Source organism: Gossypium hirsutum, chromosome D12, assembly GCF_007990345.1.
Source record: "Gossypium hirsutum isolate 1008001.06 chromosome D12, Gossypium_hirsutum_v2.1, whole genome shotgun sequence".
NCBI classification, from domain to species: Eukaryota; Viridiplantae; Streptophyta; class Magnoliopsida; order Malvales; family Malvaceae; genus Gossypium; species Gossypium hirsutum.
In genome coordinates, this window is record NC_053448.1 from 7,542,216 (window position 1) to 7,562,924 (window position 20,709).

Genomic DNA, 20,709 nt, shown 5'->3' on the forward strand with positions numbered 1-20,709 from the left:
AACTTGGCGTACCTTACCTTTGGTTTTATCTTCATTACCCAAAGAGCCCTTAATACTCTTACCATTTCTTTCATTTTCACACATCCACATCCTTTAAAGAATATTCCTTACCTTTTACTCTATTGTTAACTATAAGCTATAATTATACGCCAAATGCGTCAATTGGACAGATAAGACTGTACCACTCAGATTCTTTTGAGCTACTTGCCCAACGTAGGACTCGTAAATTTTGGGTGTTATAATAAGACCATGGCTGAAAGGTACTATGGCATCATGGTAAACATGACTAAAACCCTAGCTAAAAGACTCTATGGCATCCTTTGATAGTCTGCTGGGATAATAAACACAGGATAATCTATCGTGATAGTAAACACAAGATAATCCGCTAGGACAGTAAACACGGGATGATCCATCAGGATAGTAAACACAAAAAATCCTCCAAAAAGTTAGACATAGCGATTATAATCTAAAGATCTGCGATTCATGAAAGATGTTAGTGGTGAATATAAAGTCCACAGTTTGAAGGGTATGATAAGTCACAAGAAGAAATAAGTTGGTGCGTCTAAGGAACATAAACCTCCGGAATAAAGAAGGGTGCTAAAGGTGTGTCTCAACCCCAAATTAGTGAAAAGGAAAAAGGAAACTCCTTATGTAAGAAAGTAAATATGGTATATGGAAATACTAGTCCATCAAGAAAGTTGTGGATTCCACACATTTAAGTAGGCATGAATTAGTTTGCAGTAAGGCACAGTAATATATTGAAAGTTGATAAAAGTCAATCAAGGGGTTTATTAGGTTGATTAGGGTTTTTAAGGAAAAACGTATGCCTAAGGCCAGATGGCCAACAAAGTCAGTCAAAGAATAATGGAAAGCAGAGGTCAGATATAGCCATGGGGAATGATAGAGATCTTGTTATGCTCCTATAGGTCGAAACTGCATGTTCTAAAAAGTCTCCAAAGAAAATAGATCGGTAGAGTATTTAGGGCTATTAGTGAGCCTGAATAATACAATGCAGAAGGGACATTAGAATGTGGGAAAGACCGCAAACGTCGAAACCATTTGGTAGTCACCAAGCGTCGCCCGTCAGAGATATTAATTGTGAATATTAATGAGTTAAATTTTGAGCTGGACGCCTTACATACCTCTTAATTCTATATGTGGATCTCACTAAGTTTCCCCTGAACTTATAAGTTTTCTGCTTAAATGCAGGTTATTTAAAGATTTAGAAATTGCTAGGGACCAAGCCAAACTTCTCTAGAAGCAAGGCAAATTTTGAAAACTTGCATGTGTACAAAAGGGCACTTGTAGAGGCTCCGCCCCAGGGTTTTAGTTATCATTTTACGTTTTTTTTCTTTGGTCCAGTAAATTTGTAATTTGTATATGAAAGTGAAGCTTTAAAGTTTTATCACTAGTTAATATAAATTGATTAAGTATGTAATTTAATTTAGAAAAGAAATCTTGTTAAGTCATTCAGGTTATTGTGGCATCCAATACTTGGACTTGACGAACAGGTCGGGTAGAGGGTGTTACAATATGTCTCTTTAGACAAGTTAAAGGTTAGAGAAATGTACTCTGTTGCTATTCCTAAGGCTAAGGGTTTGTTATTGCAGTCCCATTCCATCATCTATCGACTTTGACTTATAAAAGGATTACATTTCTTTCCTTAAGACTTAGATTTTGTCTTCAAAGAAATTAGCTTGTTGCTGAGGATCCACCATCTGTGGTGGTATTGTGGATGAGAAGATAGGTTTCTTTATCAATGGGGAAATGACTCAGTAGTTTCCTCATGTTGTCTTCTATTTAATTTTTATTTACTCGTAATTCTTTGATAATTTTCTCGTTTAATTGATTTATTTCTTGTTTTTATTGTTAGATTTTCTACTGAGTCAAAAGTTTCTCTTCAAGAACTTTTATTTTCTCTTACTTTTTTGTGAATTGTCGAGAATTAATGTTAGGGCTTTGAGAGTTTTGTTCCTTAAGGGTTAAGTAAGGATGGGCTTAGGGGAGGTGGATATGGCTTCTATTTGGATAAGTGGTGTAATACTTGGGTGTCAAGTAGTTTGGGCACATTGCGTAATAAAGATAGTATGGGTTATAAGGTTTATATGGGTCGAAGTGGTGGCTTGTATGAGGTTAAGGTTGCAGTTGTTGGTAGGGTGATTAAGGTTAGTCATTGTTTGTTTGAGTTTGATGTTGTGGATTCTACCTCTAGTCTTCTTCTTTTTTGGCGGGGTATTAGAGTTGGAATGGTCATGTCGTCCACGCTTGTTGCATCAATTATTGATGATAGAAGGTTAAAGGAGGTTGGAGAGGTAGTTTACTTGATAGGTTAAGAGCTACAAGAGATGTTCAAAGAGGTGAAGGAGTTTAGTGTTACTAGGAGAGGAAGAGAGATTGGTAAGTGGATCCATTGACCTTCGAATAGGTATTCAAGAAAAATATTCATAGGCTATGTGCCTTCTCCCTGTTGGCAAACTATCACTATGGCCACATAAAGTAGGTCCTTTTATTAGGTTGAGAATGCAACTTGATATGATATGGTTACAAATTATGTAAATGACAAGTGATAATGATTTTATCAAGTGAAGTGTACAGGCTAACAAAGTAGTATTTTGGTAAGGTGTAATATTTGGTGGAATGGTCCCCTACTCGGACTATGTGTAACGAGTATATAAACATCAAAACATAAACATGTGCTTGAATTAAGTGATGTTATGGTTATTTGACGATAGTGTAATTTCACGGTTCAAGTTGAAGAAAAAAGGAAAAAGAGTAAATTCGCGGTTCACCGAGTTACGGTAAGTGGGGTTGGAAAAAGAGGCATTGAAGGCATTAGCGTTTCACAGGTGTCCACCCTGTAGAAGTTGGTTACCCAGTCAGAGATATTCTTGTCTTCATTTCCACTGTTCCTTTGCCCCTCTCTGTATACCCATTTACATAAACCAAATTCCCTAGTCGCTTGAGCCATACTTCAAACCCAACCCAACCCAACCAAATACCAAAAAACCAGAGATCTAATCTACCATAACAAAAACAATTAACCTTTGTCTGGTTCCCATAGAGACAAATTAAGAATGAGGGAACCAACGATGGTGGTTGGCGCAGACAGCAATGCTGCTGGTGCTGCTGTTGGCGGTGCTGATGGATCACCTCTCCCTCCACCGACGTCTTCACCGCCGCAATCATTAGTCGAGAGGCTCAAGGACTACGGCCAGGAACACGTTTTCGCCCTTTGGGACGAGCTTTCTCCTGATGAACGCCTCCACCTCGTCAAGGATATCCAGGTCATTTCTTTCTAGATCTTTTATCATCATCACAATTCGATATTTGCTTTCAAACATTCTAAAACATCCTTTTTTTTCATTTTTGGTCTCTTGAAAAGATACTACTTTTGTTCCTTCCTTTCAAGTTTTAACTATTATGCCTTTCTTCCACTCCAAGCATTCAATTTCGCTTCTAAATCCTGTAACTTTTGGTTATAGTTCTTCAATTCCAAGCAAATTCAGCTTCGTGAGTCAATTTTAGTTCTTAATTAATAATTCAACTTCGGTTTCCATACTTCAGAGTTTGGATCTTTCGAGAATAGATCGGATCATTCGCTGCTCTCTTCGATCTCAAGGTGCGCCTATATGTAATATAAATTCTTCGATTGCTCTCGTTTTTAGTACACTCTGTTTGGGTTATTTTTTTAATATGATTCTGTTTCTTGGTGGGGCTTTTAGGACTGCCGGTGGCAGCAATAGAGCCAGTTCCCGAGAGTTGCGTGTCCTCTGTAGAGGAGAGAACGATGGAGGAAAGGGAAAGGTGGTGGAAGATGGGATTGAAGGCTATATCGGAAGGCAAATTGGCTGTTTTGCTTCTATCCGGTGGCCAGGTATCATCATCTATCTCCATTTTTTTTTATTAATCTTTTTATAATCTAGATTCAGAGATTTATTACATACAATAGTTAATGATGAGTCTTCATTTTGCTTCTTCTTGATCTAATATATTTTATGCCTCACCTAGAAAGATTTAATGATGCTGTTATCACCAGTTCTTGGCCGAGGAGTTATCTCTTTCCATAATTTTGGAATGATGTTACTTTTGAATGGTTCCCTCATTACTTATTAGACATTCTTTTTTTCTGATAACCAATATGCACATTTATTAATGTAAAAAGCTGGGCCCATAAACTCTTAAAGTGGATAATTGCTGTTTACTAAAGGTTGGTTTGATGTTGCTTTATTGGATGTCCAGTAATGATAATTAGTGATAAAGTTAGGTTAACTTAGAAAGTGGATGCTTCAATATTTTCCTGCAAATAATAATTGTTTAGTTAAAAAGATGCTTTACTAAATTCTATACTCTTTCATTGCTGAAAAAGGGATCTAAATCTGCTTTATAAATTACCCAAATTTTCCAAATAAATAAATAAGATACCCTGTCAAGTAACCCTGTATTATTTCCCTTGTTTTTGATCTTGTGTTTTATCTCCTTGTGATTGAAATGTGCTGCAGGGGACTCGGCTTGGAAGTTCAGATCCCAAGGGATGTTTCAGTGAGTAATTTTTACTCATTGCTGACATGGTTTTGAAAATCTTATGCTGCCTTCAAGTTTCTTTTGATGATGCTTTTCACTAATTTTTGGTGTTGATCAGGACATGTTCAGGGAATGTCCTGTATGGAACTTAAGCAGTTAACCGTGTTTAATGCTTTCCTATCTCACTTTTCTATGTGGCCAAACCCTCTGGATCTGAAATCGTTGTTTAATTCTGAGACATTCCACAAAGTTATATAAAATAGAGGATGATAGGGTTCTTGAAAAGATTTAAGTCTAATGGTTAACACTATAATGTCCTGGCAATGTATGGAATAATCAGAAATATTTTGAAGGAAGTATTTTTCATAATTACAAAGCAATTGAGGAAGAAATAAACAAATTTTCTTGTTAGTTCAAGAAGCTATGAATCTGTTAGATAATTAATGATTATTCGAATAGCTTTAGTTGTTTCATGGTTATTGCTTAAATTTTATTTTTACATATATATAAGTGTTTTTTTTTTTTTTTTTGTATTTTGATTTTAGACATTGGACTTCCTTCTGGGAAGTCACTTTTTCAACTGCAAGCTGAGCGGATTTTGTGTGTTCAAAGATTAGCCGCACAAGCTAAAAATGAGGGTAAACATATTCTCCATCTTCTCTGCATGATTCCGTTTTGCTTGTATGCTATCCTGTTAATTTGATATTTATGAGTTGCAGGCTCAGTGACTATACACTGGTATGTAATGACTAGCCCATTTACTGATGATGCAACACGTAAATTCTTTGAGAGTCATAAATACTTTGGTCTTGAAGCTGATCAAGTAAGATGGTTTCAGATTCTCTGATTTCGTTATGGTCTATCTTTAGTTAATTTTGCTGACTTCAGTCTGGTTGTATTTCAGGTTACCTTTTTCCAGCAAGGCACCCAACCTTGCATTTCAAAGGATGGTAGATATGTCATGGAGACTCCATTCAAGGTGTGGTTTCTTTCCTGAATAAGCCTTGAATTTAGAGTGACATTTCCTTCGGTTGAATAAAATAATGTTCAAGTTGTAATTAACAAGCTCCTCTGTACATATAGTTATATTTGTCCTTAAACAGTTCTTAAACAGTTCTACTTGCTATATGGTGATTTGCATCAGATGTTAATGACTACTATCATAACATCACAACTTCAATTTTGGGTTGAGAATCTTGCAAATGAATGCTGATTGTTGAAAGGCCAAGTAAAATTACCTGTCTGTAAGTTTTAGGAGGAAAAGAGTTACGTCTATTCTGTTGTGTCATGTGTGATTTAACAGCAGTATTCCGGCTACACTATTCTCCTAGAAGTATCCCTTTAGTATTAATACTTAATGGTTTTTCTTTTGGCTGATTTGATATTATTTTATTTCACAATTTGCTTCTTGCTCCAAGTAGAAAACTTTTTCAACTTTGGTGGTTATATGAGTTACTTTTTTTAAGCCAGGTAGCAAAGTCTCCAGATGGGAATGGAGGAGTATATACAGGTATTTTAGAACTAGAGCGGAAATACGTTGTGTTTGCTGTTCAACTAACCCGTGAAGTTACCTGATTTCTTCCATTGTATGAATATTTAATTGGATTCCAAATTTCTTTTTCAGCTCTGAAATCTTCAAGATTGTTAGAGGATATGGCTGCGAGAGGGATTAAATACGTGGATTGCTATGGTGTTGATAATGCATTGGTGAGTCTTTTTGTCTTTATTTTTTGGTTAAAATTTCCATGATGTTCCTTTTTTAGAGAGCCAGTGAGTCTTGACTGCAGGTTCGTGTAGCTGATCCAACTTTCTTGGGATATTTCATTGATAAAGGTGTAGCTGCTGCTGCTAAAGTTGTGAAAAAGGTAGTTAGTGTTCTCAGTTTTCAAGTATATCTGATTTCTGGTTGAATATGCTTTCTTGCTAGTTAATCATGAGCATGCTATTGATGTTGAAAATCCCATTTATCTCTCTGCTTTGTTTTTTTTTTTTTTTAACATATTTTGGAATGGTATGTCTTCCATTTGTTTATTCTTTTGTAGCATGTGTTACATTTACCCTGCTGCTATATTTCAGTCACTCCTCATGTCATGCAAGGTGCTAACAAGCTAATTCTTCCTTGAATTTTACTGCACCTCGTTTATCTGTACTTGAAGAATGCCTATTACATGATGGCATGTTAATGCTTGATATTTTTTTGTGTCAACTTGTGGACCTTGATAATATTATAGACTTTAAGCTTTTCAAGTTTTTTATAATATCTTAATCTCTTCTATAATTTGGTTACAGGCCTATCCCCAGGAAAAGGTTGGTGTTTTTGTAAGGCGTGGTAAAGGCGGGCCACTTACTGTGGTTGAATACAGTGAATTAGATTCATCACTGGCTTCTGCAGTTAACCAGCAAACTGGACGCCTTCGTTTTTGCTGGAGTAATGTATGGTTTTTTTCATCTATTCTGATTAAATATTGCTTGCTTCTTACAAAATATAGTGCTTTCTGGACTCAATATGCTGCGTCTTCAGGCTTCTTGGAGGCTTTTATATGTGAAAATGTATCAATGTTAGGTTGTAGGCTTAGGTGAGAGTTGAAGTTGGTACGTATAAGAGTGCGTAACATTGTTGAAACTATTTCAAGAAACAAAGAATTTTGAAGGTTATGGAAACTGTTTGCTTTTTGTAAATTCATGTAACTTGGCTGTGCATATCCTGGGTCATAGACTTGAATGATTTTGTTTACAGTTTAGATGTAGATTTTATAAAAAATTGACAATGATTGCTAACCTGGTAAATGCTCGAGAATATTCAAATTCTAAAATCAATTATGTTTTTTTTTTATGGCATTTTATTATTTTGGATTTGTCATGTTATCAAATAAGTGTGACACTTTAGTACCTAGAATATGTTTGCAGTAACCAGTGAAGATAAATACATGCACTTATATATCTTATGCCAATGCTTTATGCTTTTCAGGTGTGCTTACACATGTTTACTTTGGATTTCCTAAGCCAAGTGGCAGATGGCCTTGAGAAAGACGGCATGTTAGTGATGCTATTCCTTCCCTTTGAGATGCATCTTTTGATCTGTTATGCCTTGTACTTGATCAATGTTATGTCAATTAGTGCTGTTACCGACGTTATCATAATCTATTTCTCAGATGCAAAATCCATGTATTGCATGATTGATGCATTCTCCCCCTCCCCCTCTCTCAGGTGCCTGCACATGCACACACTCACTTTGAACTGGAAACAAACATGACCAATGAGGGTTGTCTGTTTCTTCCGCAGTTTCTTTTCAAGCTGACAATTCTTTTGATCCTAGAGATTTTCCTCGACATCCTTGAGAAATGGATGCATAAAGTAGTACAATTTAACTGAGCTATCTTTCTTCCTTCAAGAGTATAGTATCTGAAATAAATCTTATATTTCTTCGTACCTCTATAAATTGGATGGGCCATCGCTTGTTCATAACTTCCTACTAAACCGTTTTAAAGGATGTTAATATTATTTATACATATCTTGGCTGCAGTTACCATCTGGCGGAGAAAAAGGTTCCTTCTATCCATGGGTATACAATGGGTTTGAAACTAGAGCAGTTCGTCTTTGATGCATTTCCATATGCTCCTTCAACTGCTTTGTTTGAGGTGATCACTTCTCCCTTCTATTTTTTGCTCCAACTGATTACTATTTGTTCCTCTCCCCCCCCCCTTCTGATTCTCTTTTTTTCTCTGTATATTGGACATGTAACAAGGGATTAATTCTCTCATGTAATTCCTTGTGTTATAAAATATGCAGGTATTACGAGAGGAAGAGTTTGCACCAGTGAAAAATGCTAACGGTTCAAATTATGACACTCCAGACAGTGCAAGGTTGCTTGTTCTGCGGCTACACACACGATGGGTAGTAGCTGCTGGTGGCTTCTTAACACATTCAGTGCCATTATATGCAACTGGTAATTTTCATGATCGAATAGCGTTAATATTGTTTGTTGTTTTTGGGATCCTGGTCTATCATATGCTTTGACGTCTTATATGAACCCAGGTGTGGAGGTATCACCGCTTTGTTCGTACACTGGAGAAAACTTGGAGTCCATATGCCGTGGAAGAACATTTCATGCACCCTGTGAAATTGCATTTTAGTTCAACTTTGTGACGTAGCCACACATTCTTTTTGATTTGTGCAGTGTGTTTGGGTTGATGATGTAAGATCCATTGTACGGCATGGATGTAATTCGATGGAGTGGATGGAGAGTGGGTGAAAAATGCAAAATGTTGGATTTAAGGATTTTTGCAATAATGTTCACCCTTGTGACTGTTATATTGTTGTATTCATATATCATTGTCGAGTCATATGGAATTTGATGTTTATGGTGCATTAATTCATTCGTGAGTGGGATTGCCGTACTTATATTATTTAAGCTTGAATTAGTTATTAAGAAAATGACATTTTCCATGAGCATGATGCTGCTTGTATGAGCAATTATTAACTAATTTCAGCAACTTAGAAAGAAAAAAAAAGTGAATGAAAAAACCAATAACTTCTTTTCAAGGGTGGGAATTCTCAAAGATCAAATCCGGAACTAAAGACCACAAGCTAAGCTATTGAATTCAAATAACAAAAAAGAAAATGACAGTGGGCATTCAAGAATAGGGTGATACACCGAGAAGGGGCTCCATCCCAGCCAATTGATGGTGCAGGAACCTATAGACTGCCTCAGTTGTTGTAGAAGCTACCCGAACAACAACACCCATTCCCTGCAAAACATTTATTCACAAGATTTAACATTTTGAGTGATAAACATCTCATGGAACTACACCAACACCAACATCAACATCAAAACCAAACCGATCTTTATCTGCTTATATCGCAACACTATTCCTACCATCAAATTTGTTTATGCACAATTACGATCGTTTGAAGCCACAGGTTAAACAATCTAACATATATTAAGACGAGATTGAAGAAATCTTTTTTCAACCACTTGAATATGAAGATGCAGTCAGAACAGACCAGTGACCGGGGAAAGATGACCAGTATTAATATTTGATAGATAGAAAGAAAGATGAGGGAAATGAAGATCAGAGATTATAAACCAAGCAAACATGAATTCAATACAATAACAGAGCTGATTTTGTATCAGTTACATCTGATGAAAATACCTTAGGACCAAAGGCACTGCAGGAAGCAATAAAAGCTGGCCTGACCAAACAATTATCTGAATTTGTTTTAGCACAGCACCCCAACCTAGTGGAAGGAATCTGTAATTGCTGAGACATTAACCTCTTCACATTTTCTTGAACTTGGTCTTGAACATGCTTCAACTTTGGGCTACAAATAAGTTCCTTATTCAGCATAAATGAATTCAATACATGTACAATAGTAAAATAATGGAAAACTTAAGTATTTACCCATAGATTAAGACCATTGCGATGACTTGGTACTCGTGCATGCGTTCTGCTATATCCACCGGGCTAGATTGTTCTAGCAAGACCTATGATTTCATAAAAGAACAATGCGAAAAGGAGGAAGCAAATAAAAGAAAAAAGGAGAGATTAACACATTACAAGAACATCAGAGGCCACCATTTCTTTAATGCATCATGATCATAAACAGATTAGCATTATTTACAACTAGGGGTAATAATGAGAGTATTACAGTGTCAAGAAAGACAGGTTGATTGCCTTCGGCAAATATGCAGTTGCTGCTCCGATAAAGTTCAAAATCCCATTTCTCCCCACTCTCATGACGACCGCTTGTAAACCAATCTACAATGACCAAACTTGAGTCGGACACCACTCTGAAGACCTGTTTCTGAGAATATCTTGCAGTGGAAAAACATGTTACTGGATCCGGAATGACTACGAATAGAGCACCACTACCAATTCTTGCCTACTGCATAGCAAAGCAAAACTTAGCCATTTCCATCGCAACCATTCATCTAAGCACAGTCAAAATGTAGAACCTTTTTTTTATAAAAGGTCTCACCCAAGATAAGATGTTAGCGTAAATTAGTGGTTATGCATCAGTCTGCATTAGCATGTGGGTCATAACTAAGGAACGATAGTTACCTCCAAGACTTGTTCAGAACACTTGGATCCCAAAGATTTGTAGACCTAATACCACAACACAAGTGGAACCATGTTAAGAAACCAATGCGGTAAAAACCCAATTTGTAGTGCAACAATATGTGATCTCATCAGATAAAGATCAGACCTTTGTAGAGGATTGGGTAGTAAGAACAGCAGTGCAGCCATCTCCAATTGTAAATTCAACTGAAATAGAATCCCCCTGACAAAGACAACGATTCACAAATTCACAACCCCCCGAAAACACAAAGAAATGATAGAAAGACTGATGTCTGAGTTACGAGAGAATACGGAGACAATGCCACCGCCATAGGTGAGGCTGTAAATCCAGACAGCATCGGTAATGGAAGAACCCACCTGGGGAATCAATCAATCATTTCAGTTGAAGAGGAATAAACAAAAAGACTTGTTAGTTACCAGTTGTAATGTAAGAAGAGAGAAAACCTTTCTTGGGGTAATGAATTTAAGTGGATACTTTGAGAAGCTTCTTATCACTGTTGACTTTCCTCTCACCTTCTCCACTACAACCTTTCCCTTCTCCATTTCCATTTTCTACTCCCATATTTCCCAACCCCGTAACAAAGGAACACTCTATTACAAATACTCATTGGGCTTTGTTAGAGGGCAGGCTGCTTTGTGTTTTTAAGCAGCCGGCTGTTAACCCAAGTTCTATGGAGGGCTTTAAAGTTAAAAGCCCAAACTCAAAACAGCTCTGTCAAGTGCTCGGTACAAAAGATCTTTGCTTTAGGGTCTGTTTGATTGGCAGTAAAATGTTTTCCGTAAAATGATTTCTGGAAAGTGTTTTACTTTTTTGTAAAATGATTTACTGGAAAATATTTTCTGGTGTTTGATTGAATCTGTGTAAAATATTTTCTGCTGTTTGACAGGTTTCCTGAAAATATTTTCCGGAAAAGTTTTTTACATATATTAATATATATTAATAAATTTTTATATTTTAAATTATTTTTACATATATTGCAATGACTTATTTATAATAATACTCAATTATTAAGCTACAATATTGATCGTTATAAATTGAAAACAACTAATATCAAATAAATTATTTGTAATTGTGTTAAAAAAATAAAAAAACAAGGATTGAATAATTATAAATTAGCTTCGAAACCACAATGAATACTAGAAATTAATAATATTATCCAAATACATGATTAGTAGTATATCACCTATACTGAATAGATATGTGCAATATACTGAGTACCAATACATTAAGAATTAATATCAATTGAAAGCAGTTGAACAAATTTATATATATCAACTGAAAGCAAATTATTAGAATACGAAATGGCAATATTCACATATTCTAAAGCTTCTATCAAGCTTTGGATGTGAGCTAATGGTTTCTTCAGCTGGAAAAACCCCAATCCTCCTGAGCTGAAGTTCCAAGATTTTCCTAGCTATCATGTTCTGCAGACATATATTAGCATGGTTATGGAAGTAAAGAACAGACACAGTGTGGTAAACAAGAATAACATGTAATTACATGCATGTGTACATACACCTCTCCTTGAGTATGTATCTGTCTCAGAGAGAAAGATCTATATTGCAACTTAAACAACAAAAGAAACATAGATACGAAAAGATAATCCTCATACATCAAATTCTAAACTTAAAAGAGTCATTGATTTACAATAAACAATTTTAGATGTCAGAAACATCCATCTAGTATATATAATAATAGGTGAAATTCATTCTAGCACTTAAAATACTTCTTATGACATATCTTGTATTACTTATAGGCGTAAAAACCATAGCACTCCCTGAATGAAGGTAACTCTTGATGTTAAAACAGGGGAGTTGAAATTACCATAGCAGGTAAGCATTAAGCATAAATTTGCTGCTACCCGAAAAGAAAATGTCTGCTGCATGTTTACCACTATAGACAAAGAAAAAATGTGAAATATATCTCCACTATAGACAAAATGTCTGCTTCATGTTCTAAAAGCAATTATCATCATCTACAGACCTGTTTTTCCATACAACAATGTATATCAATATACAGTTTGCAGGAATTAGTACAATATATGTACAATATATGTACAATATATGAGAAAAAAATGACCGTTTAAAACGATACTCATTGGGCTTTGTTAGAGGGCAGGCTGCTTTGTGTTTTTTAGCAGCCGGCTGTTAACCCAAGTTCTATGGAGGGCTTTAAAGTTAAAAGCCCAAACTCAAAAAAGCTCTGTCAAGTGCTCGGTACAAAAGATCTTTGCTTTAGATTCTACGTCTACATAAGGTACTCATCTTCAGATGGTTTTGACTAATATTATCACTCTTGACAAGTGGGTGCGGGTTCAATTTGGAAATTGTGTTGTGGAAAACCGAATTAAAGTACACCTATAGTGATTTCTCTTCGACTGAAAGAATCATTTGATTTGATGAACGGAAGTAGGACCAAGAATATGCAGTTGGCCGTGTTGGTTTTTTCTCACGCCAGGGATCCATTGAGGACAATCTATATTAGATCTCTTATTTCTATTATTTTGGCAAGCTCAGAAGAGCAATAAATGTACACTGCAAAACTGCAGGGTTCATCTTCTAAAATTTAAATACAAACACAAACGTTTCTTATTTGTGAAGATTACAGCCATACAAATTGCACGACATTGCGGCAGCATTTGCTTGCATCCTCCCGCAACTACTCTTCCTCTTAGAGCACAAGTTGAACCCATGGGGGCAAAAATGAAATTGCATCAATGCCTAAAGTGTCTCACTTTTGTGAAAAGCAATGAAACTCCGTACTTGTTACAACAGTCCACAGCATCCCCATCTCTAATGCTCCCACCAGGCTCTGCAATCACTCCAATACCACTTTCACAAGCTTCTTCCACTGCATCTTTCCAAGCTATTAATAGAAAAACACATCTTTGTTAGCTAACAGGTCATATGGACAAAAGAATCATTACTACATTGAATGCCTGCATACAGGTCCATTACTTGAGACGTTTTCAGTATTTATTTGCATGTCTGTGTGCCTATGAAATTGGATCTTAAAAACAATAAGGAGCACAAAAATTTTCAAGGTAGTAACTACCAAATGGAAAGAATGCATCACTAGCCAAAGCAGCTCCCTTGACCTCATCTCCTGCTTTCCTCAAAGCTATTCTCAAGCTCTCCAGACGGTTTGGCTGCCCGCTTCCCATACCCAACATACGGTTGTCCTGATGAGTAAATGTCAAAGGGTCATCAAATCTCATCATACTAAGCTTTTCTTTTCATGGCTGTTTTATCCAAACATTTTTTTTGGAAGACGAAGTGTACATATTTATCATAAGGATCTCCAGGCCAACAAGATTACTAAGGACCATTTTAATCAGTACTGAATTTCCTAACAAAATTAAAGTTCAAACCTTTGCTATTACAATAGCATTGCTTTTGACATGCTTGACACACAGCCATGCAAATTCTGCATCACGAAGCTCATTATCTTGTGGCTTCTTCTCAGATACCACATTGAACTGGATATCTTGGGGGGTCAAGTCATCTGAATCCTGGGCTAACCACCCACCACCAACCTGTCGTAAGGAGAGCTTCCCTTTCTCATTCTTCTTTGCTTCAAGGATCCTCAATGTTTTTGATTTTCCACAGAGGATCTCAAGTCCCTTCTCTGTATACTTGGGAGCCACAACAATCTCATAAAACATCCGAGTTTCACCATCCGTTGGGCTTCTGAACTCTCGGATTTCCTTAGCAAGAGCCTAAAAGCCAAAAGTGAGCAACCCAAACCTCTAAAAGGATACTCTTATTCTGATGTTGAAGGTCACATACAGATAAGATGATATTCAATGTGCGATACAAAGCCAACACAGTTGCATATAAGGATAGCAAGAAGCTAATTAACTTACATCATCTACTTCTATGTTGAAGGCTACAATTCCTCCAAATGCACTCACTGGATCGGCTTTCACAGCAAGCCTGTAAGCCTCAAGGATGTCATCACCAGAAGCTACGCCACATGGATTTGTGTGCTTTACAATAACACATGTAGGGTTCCTAAACTCGGAGACACAATTCCAAGCAGCATCGGCATCTAAATAGTTATTATATGACATTTCCTGCACCAAGATATATAACTAAGGATATGCCATGGAATAACATGGCTGAAAACTAAATTAGACAAGAAATAGAATCATAGTTTTCCAATAGTTTTCCAATTTGTTAAGGATTTTATCTCCTCAACTACCATAGTAAAAAGGAACAGCAACAAAAACTAGACACTCTTCGAAATTGGTAACAGTAAAAATTCTATCTCCATTTGCATGATAGAAATTAATTGGAAAAGAAGGATGAAGTGACTGACAAAGCCTCATATCCCATAACGATGAACTAAATTAATCACCTTTCCATGGTGTTGAATAGCAGTAGCAATACCACCAGCATTGACCTCAGACAGACTCTTGTCAACATAAAATGCAGCCTTCTGATGAGGATTTTCACCATAACGAAGTGAACTTTTGAGGGATAATGGCACTGTCAACTTGGGAGGGAATTTATCTTCCAATAGATAGAAGAATTTTGTCAATCTAAATTTGTAACAATTATAGGTAGCACTTGATAATCATATTTAAAGAGTTAGTTCATTGATTTGTTAAAAGAAGAAAAGAAAAGAACTTTCCTTTTATGTAATAGTATATTTTGTTAGGCAAGGCCTCAGCTTATGGGATGGGAGGTATCTTTCTTTTCTTCCAAACATCATCAAATGACTAGAGACCATTTCAACTACAATGATCAGATTTAGCTAACACATAAGAGCATACCTCCCCCAGTCTGTTTCCAGAGCCACTCTGAAACTGCAGAATCATAAGAAGCAACATGCTCAAAAGCTTTCCAAGCAAGATTTCTCCGGAACTGTTGATCATCCTGACTGCCTTTAAGGAATTCAAGGAGTGCAGGATAGTCTTGTGAGTCAACAACAACCAAGACATCCTTGTGATTCTGTTTAAACAAATGTGTCATTTTGCAATAGAAAATGATTAAAACAAAGAATGGCCCATTCAACTTGATGTTTATGTTAAGGAATGATTAATTCCTCCACCTCTAGCACTGCACTTATGGATCAGATGAGCAGGAAGTTAATACTGACTCTAAGACTATAACCAAACCTAATTTTGTAGCCCCCAAAATCAACAAGTTGAAATGCCCTTCATTACCAATGTGGTTCAATTACCTATTTGGCTTTTTTTTGTAAACATGCTCACACATAAGACTATCTATTGAAACATGAAGCTACACAAAGATGATTCCAGATAATACACAACCTATGCCAGTTAATACACCAGTCAAACAGGATTTCACCACTTAACTCATTAACAAGTACCTTTGCAGCAGCTCTAATCATTGCAGGGCCACCAATGTCAATATTCTCGATGCCATCATCAAAGGCAATTCCTCCCGTAGAAGTAACTTTATCATAAAAGGGGTACAAGTTCACAACCACCACATCAAATGTACCTGAACAGAAACAATTTTAGCTAAAAGACAAAAAAGAAATGGAAAGTCTGATAAAATACTTGGAAAAAAAGGCCCTACGGCATAAAGAAGTAAGAACTCACCAATACCATGCTCATTCAGAGCTTCCATATGATGCTTTTGGTCTCTTCTAGCAAGAATACCACCATGTATGTTGGGATGTAGTGTTTTCACACGACCATCAAGCTATAAAAGACACTTCAGTCAATCTCCAAACTCAAAGAACTTTAAAGCTGAAATTAACATTTAAGAGAAGATATAATAGTGTTAGCATCATATGCTTACTAAAGCATGGTGACCAATCATTGATAGAGAAGATAATAAGAAGGCTTTGACTTCAATGTCAAGTCTTATGCATCTCATTTTCCTATTAAAAATTATACGTGGTCAAGCTCAAGTTGCAAAAAAGCTTCATAAATTATCAGTAGGGATGTCATTATCACTCTAGCTGATTGGTTTTATCCCCTTAAACAGTCCTAAATGCCTTAAAAAGGCCACGGTATATTAATTAAAAAGAAAAGATTTAAGCAGGATAGGACAGAACAGAATAAGAAGGTTACCATTTCGGGGAAACAAGTAAGCTGCTCCACTTTGGTCACGGAGACACCAGCATTTTCCAAGGCAGATGCAGTTCCTCCAGTTGAAACAATTGTGTACCTATAGTTACCAAAGAAGCAAGTTCAAACCAAATAGGCTTCCAAGACCCTACCAACTCCAAAGGAAAAAAAATTCACAGGATTGAATACATATATGATACCATATTTATGTCAGTTTGTTCACTTATTATTCCTCATTTCCTTACTCTTCAATACTCGATGATCAAAGTTATTTTATTTTATTTTTGTTTCTAAAGAAAAACAAAGAATAAACAACAAAGGTCCAGAGTAAAAGACGGAAAAAGAATTATGAAAATATCCAAAGAAAAAAGGGTGTCATTTACTTACCCCAATTCTTGAAGGCCATTGCCAAGCAAGGTCAGTTCCTTCTTGTCTGACAAAGATATTAGTGCTTGCTTATTGCCTGACAGAGAACAGAAAAGCCATCAAAGGAATCTTTTTGGTTTGTTTTTCCAGGAAAAAAGAGAAAGGGGTGAAAATGGTCAACAAAATGGGAGAGTAGGGAGAAAACAGGGAGGAAAGAAGAATACCAGGAGCAGAGGATTGAGGGTGGTAATTAGAAGCATGGAGGGTTTGAGAGTGAGACATGGCCTTGGTGGAAACATTCGAGAAGAAGCGTAGCGAGAGGAAATGAAAGCGAGCGCAGAGAATAGGGTGATGAGAAGAAGAGAGAGAGTCGAAAGTAGTAGTTTGAAAGGCGCGGCGTATGCTGTTGGCGGTCTGGGCAGTTGTAGGTATGGTGGGGGCAGAAGACGCAGCTGTCCCCAACATATCTTTGTTCCTTTGTCTCTCTGCTTAGGACTTGATACTGATAGTGCCTGAGAAACTGCTAATATTTTTAACTCTCTGTATGATATCTCGCCTGTATTTCACAACTTGTTACTTTACCACTTGCACGGTTAGGGTAAAATATATTACCGAAAACTCTTTCGGTTTAAATAATTTATTTATATATTTATTAATGTATTTTTGTTTTATTCACTCAAATTTAATTTTTTTATTTTATTAAAAATAAATAAATTATAAAAATAATCACTCAACTACTAGTGTCACGGGCTAAATCTTTCATCTTGAAATCCGTGCAGCCTTAGGCGATCCGTTCGTCCAAACTCGCTTAAGTCAGCCTTTATTCAAGTGATGATTCCTTAAGAACTCCTCCAAGGCACCAAGTTAAAGAGCGGAAGCGATTTATGCCAAAAGAAGCTACAAAGAACAACAGAAAGAGCGCACACAAAGTGTTTGAGTAAATGCTCCCAATATTCTCTTATTTACAAAGAATAATGAAACAATGAATGGAATGAGTACAAATGAGGGGAGGCTCTATATTTATAGTTGAGCTCTCCAAAACCGACGGTTAAGATACATTTACATCGACCGACGAGATTAATCATATCTCTTTATTTTATGGATTTACAAGATATGTCATATCAAATCTAATCTAATCTTTACAAGATATGATTCCCTCAATCTTCTAAAATTAGTTACCAAATTAGCCTAAGTTGTCATATCTTTATTATTGGGTCAACCAGGCTTCAATCTAACATGCTTCTCCAACAGTTCTTTGAATTGGACCAGTTCTCGTGGGCTAAATGATCCCCATCTAAACAATAGACCACCATTGGATGCATTTGGTGCGATGGTCACGGGCTTTGAACTGCGGCCCGTGACACTAGCGTGTTCTTGTCTTAGTCACTCAAGTTTTTTTTAGTTACTAATGTTATTGAAATTTAATATTTTGGTCGCGCCTTTATTAGATCACTAATGATGACCTTTTTTTTATTGGCATAATAATAAATTTAACCCTCCAATGTTTATAGATTCTATTGATTTAGTCTTAAATTTAAAAAAACTCAACAAATTTAGCCCTCAACTTTATACATTGTCAATTTTGTCTTGATTCATAAAAATTAAAAATAAAAACTTTAAAAAATAAAAAATAATTAGAGGTTCATTTTTTGATAAAAATGCATAAGATTTTATAAAAATGCATATAAAATTATAAATAAATATCTATTTTTCTTATTTTCTAACATACAATTTATTTATTAAAATAATAATTTTATAAATAAACAATAATCTTATATAAAACAATTTAAGCGAGATTCAAATCTCTTAGCAACTCTTGGGACTAGAACTCCTCTTATTCCACACTTTATTCTTTTCTCTTTCCTCACTCTCTAAGCGATTTATCTCTTTCGCTATCTTGGTTTCATTCGACTAAAATCATTCAATCATAGGCCCTCGAACCACATATATAGATTGGGCCCTAACGACCCTTTGTAAATCTCTTAGAACTCTTAGAACACAACATCAGCCCCAGTTTGCAAATTACCGCCATCAGAAATAAACGTCTTCACAATCTCGCTAATTTCCAGATTGGGCATATTGCCCCTAGAAAAGGACTTGGCGCGAGCCACTAGGCTACGCTCACCACGCCCTCGCACACTATGACCACGTACACCACGAGCACTCATAATATCTATCTACCATTCTGAAATCTAATATTTGGCTTAGGTTTTAAAAATCCTAAATCTAAAGTTTTATCAAAAGTACTTATCAGAATTCAGAAATGTTTATTGTACTATAGTCTCTAAAGGCAAACAATTGTACTAAAGTAGCAAATGTAAAAGTATCTAAAGTATAGCTAAAGTTCAAAGTTTCTTACTTAGATCGACATCAGAGTCTTGGTTTCACTTTTCAGAAATCAAAAGATCAAATTTACTAAAATTTCTAAATAATGCAGAAAAATTTTGAAAACATTTTGAACCCAAAATGCACAATCCGAGTTTTGCAACCTGACTTTGATACCACCAAATGTAACATCTCAAACTCAGTTTAGACATTATGGCTGAATCTGGGGAAGTTACATTAACTCGTTTGAAAAACTAATTTAAAATCTGGCTTAGAAATCATGTGATTTGAAAATATTATTTACCACAAAGCACTTACAAGTCCATTATGAAATCATACGTAAAATTTATTTATTTTACATAAAAAACGCTTAATTTGATACTTAGAATTACAACGGAAGTTCTAGAGTAACAAATTCGAAAATCATGAATTAGATTTGAGAAAACGTATATTCACTGATTGAGCATATTTTGAAACTTCCATTGTTATCTTACGTAAAATCTATTTCAAATTTGCAACGAAAAATCCATATTTTATTTAATTTTAAAAACTATGCATTCCTTTAACTTAACAAGAAACATCCTGAAATCTTAAGCTAAATGATGAAACCCAAAACTAAAACCAAAATAAAATTCGAAACAACTTAAAGTGAAAAATGTTCGAAACGAGCTCTGGAAAACTTCGCCAAATCCTAAGTCTGAGGATCACCTGAAATGTATTAAAATAAATGAGTGAGCTAGAAGCCTAGTGTGTGACTTAGCCTACATACAGAATTTTAACTTATAACATGCACGAATGCAATAAAATTTTGCTTATAATGTACACATATGCAAATATCATACCAAAGTGTCATATTTCTAGAAACATATATCAGATCAGAACAAATCCTACCCCCCATCCGCTACACACCAACTTCGTCCATCCAATCACATCAAATAGGACTACAAGAGTCCATCCATCCAATCACACCGGGTCATGGTGGTATGTCACTCATAAAGGTGTAGCTAAACTGCAGACAGATATTTGCGGTTTAATCGTTAGAATTGCAGTAATACTGCCAGAATACACTTCCTCCATCATATCAAAACTCACACTAATGCACATGCATAAACATAATAATATATGTACATATCATATGAATGGTATGACATGCATATCTAAACATATTTTTACAAATCATAACATATCATATTGCTTATACAAAATTAATCCTACTTAACATGTTTATACTAACAGTTATTCTACATACAAATGTCATGTATTTGTTTCCTTTTACACGTAATTATGCTTTCAAAGTTATCAGAACATAGATTGTACATACATTTTTCACTTATTGTAACACTCCAAACTCAGCCTAGACGTTACGGTCG

At 35.7% G+C, this 20,709-nt stretch overlaps 3 protein-coding genes across 5 annotated transcripts; 1 reads left to right on the forward strand and 2 right to left on the reverse strand.

Moving 5' to 3' along the window:
* The first annotated feature begins 2,699 nt into the window (after positions 1–2,699).
* LOC107945296 (UDP-N-acetylglucosamine diphosphorylase 2) lies at positions 2,700–8,893 on the forward strand. Its single transcript, XM_016879252.2, has 15 exons — positions 2,700–3,284; positions 3,565–3,619; positions 3,723–3,874; positions 4,500–4,539; positions 5,067–5,159; positions 5,241–5,344; positions 5,426–5,500; positions 5,992–6,031; positions 6,146–6,228; positions 6,309–6,386; positions 6,811–6,954; positions 7,490–7,557; positions 8,045–8,159; positions 8,311–8,467; positions 8,557–8,893. The coding sequence occupies exons 1-15, from the start codon at positions 3,075–3,077 to the stop codon at positions 8,652–8,654; spliced, it is 1,512 nt and encodes a 503-aa protein (XP_016734741.1). The 5' UTR covers positions 2,700–3,074; the 3' UTR covers positions 8,655–8,893.
* A 144-nt stretch (positions 8,894–9,037) lies between these two features.
* Positions 9,038–11,212, reverse strand: LOC107945297 (urease accessory protein D). 3 transcript variants are annotated; one of them, XM_016879254.2, is made up of 8 exons: positions 11,046–11,212; positions 10,893–10,958; positions 10,729–10,803; positions 10,584–10,628; positions 10,171–10,326; positions 9,924–10,006; positions 9,675–9,843; positions 9,038–9,269 (listed from the first exon to the last, which is right to left on the reverse strand). In XM_016879254.2, the coding sequence occupies exons 1-8, from the start codon at positions 11,148–11,150 to the stop codon at positions 9,156–9,158; spliced, it is 813 nt and encodes a 270-aa protein (XP_016734743.1). In that variant the 5' UTR covers positions 11,151–11,212; the 3' UTR covers positions 9,038–9,155. The 3 variants fall into 3 exon arrangements, with proteins under 3 accessions (XP_016734743.1, XP_016734742.1, XP_016734744.1); XM_016879253.2 differs by having other exon boundaries at positions 10,171–10,404; XM_016879255.2 differs by having other exon boundaries at positions 10,171–10,404; positions 10,883–10,958; positions 11,046–11,188.
* Positions 11,213–13,066: 1,854 nt separating this feature from the next.
* Positions 13,067–17,604, reverse strand: LOC107945295 (bifunctional purine biosynthesis protein PurH). The gene is made up of 11 exons (XM_016879250.2): positions 17,239–17,604; positions 17,036–17,111; positions 16,652–16,748; positions 16,175–16,277; positions 15,940–16,073; positions 15,380–15,557; positions 14,962–15,116; positions 14,468–14,677; positions 13,973–14,320; positions 13,657–13,783; positions 13,067–13,467 (listed from the first exon to the last, which is right to left on the reverse strand). Exons 1-11 carry the CDS (start codon positions 17,477–17,479, stop codon positions 13,316–13,318), a joined length of 1,821 nt encoding a protein of 606 aa, XP_016734739.2. The 5' UTR covers positions 17,480–17,604; the 3' UTR covers positions 13,067–13,315.
* Between the last annotated feature and the right edge of the window lie 3,105 nt (positions 17,605–20,709).

What these genes read in the sequence shown, in the direction of transcription:
- LOC107945296 (XM_016879252.2), top strand. Translation starts at nt 3,075, where the DNA reads ATGAGGGAACCAACGATGGTGGTTGGCGCAGACAGCAATGCTGCTGGT. An exon ending in AGATCCCAAGGGATGTTTCA is followed by an intron (nt 4,540 to 5,066) that starts GTGAGTAATTTT and finishes TTTTGATTTTAG; the next exon opens with ACATTGGACTTCCTTCTGGG. An exon ending in TCATGGAGACTCCATTCAAG is followed by an intron (nt 5,501 to 5,991) that starts GTGTGGTTTCTT and finishes TTTTTAAGCCAG; the next exon opens with GTAGCAAAGTCTCCAGATGG.
- LOC107945297 (XM_016879253.2), bottom strand. Translation starts at nt 11,150, where the DNA reads ATGGAAATGGAGAAGGGAAAGGTTGTAGTGGAGAAGGTGAGAGGAAAG. An exon ending in ATGGCGGTGGCATTGTCTCC is followed by an intron (nt 10,804 to 10,892) that starts GTATTCTCTCGT and finishes TGTCTTTGTCAG; the next exon opens with GGGGATTCTATTTCAGTTGA. An exon ending in AACCTGTCTTTCTTGACACT is followed by an intron (nt 10,007 to 10,170) that starts GTAATACTCTCA and finishes ATGAAATCATAG; the next exon opens with GTCTTGCTAGAACAATCTAG.
- LOC107945295 (XM_016879250.2), bottom strand. Translation starts at nt 17,479, where the DNA reads ATGTTGGGGACAGCTGCGTCTTCTGCCCCCACCATACCTACAACTGCC. An exon ending in CCCTCAATCCTCTGCTCCTG is followed by an intron (nt 17,112 to 17,238) that starts GTATTCTTCTTT and finishes GTTCTCTGTCAG; the next exon opens with GCAATAAGCAAGCACTAATA. An exon ending in TCAACATAGAAGTAGATGAT is followed by an intron (nt 14,321 to 14,467) that starts GTAAGTTAATTA and finishes TTTGGCTTTTAG; the next exon opens with GCTCTTGCTAAGGAAATCCG.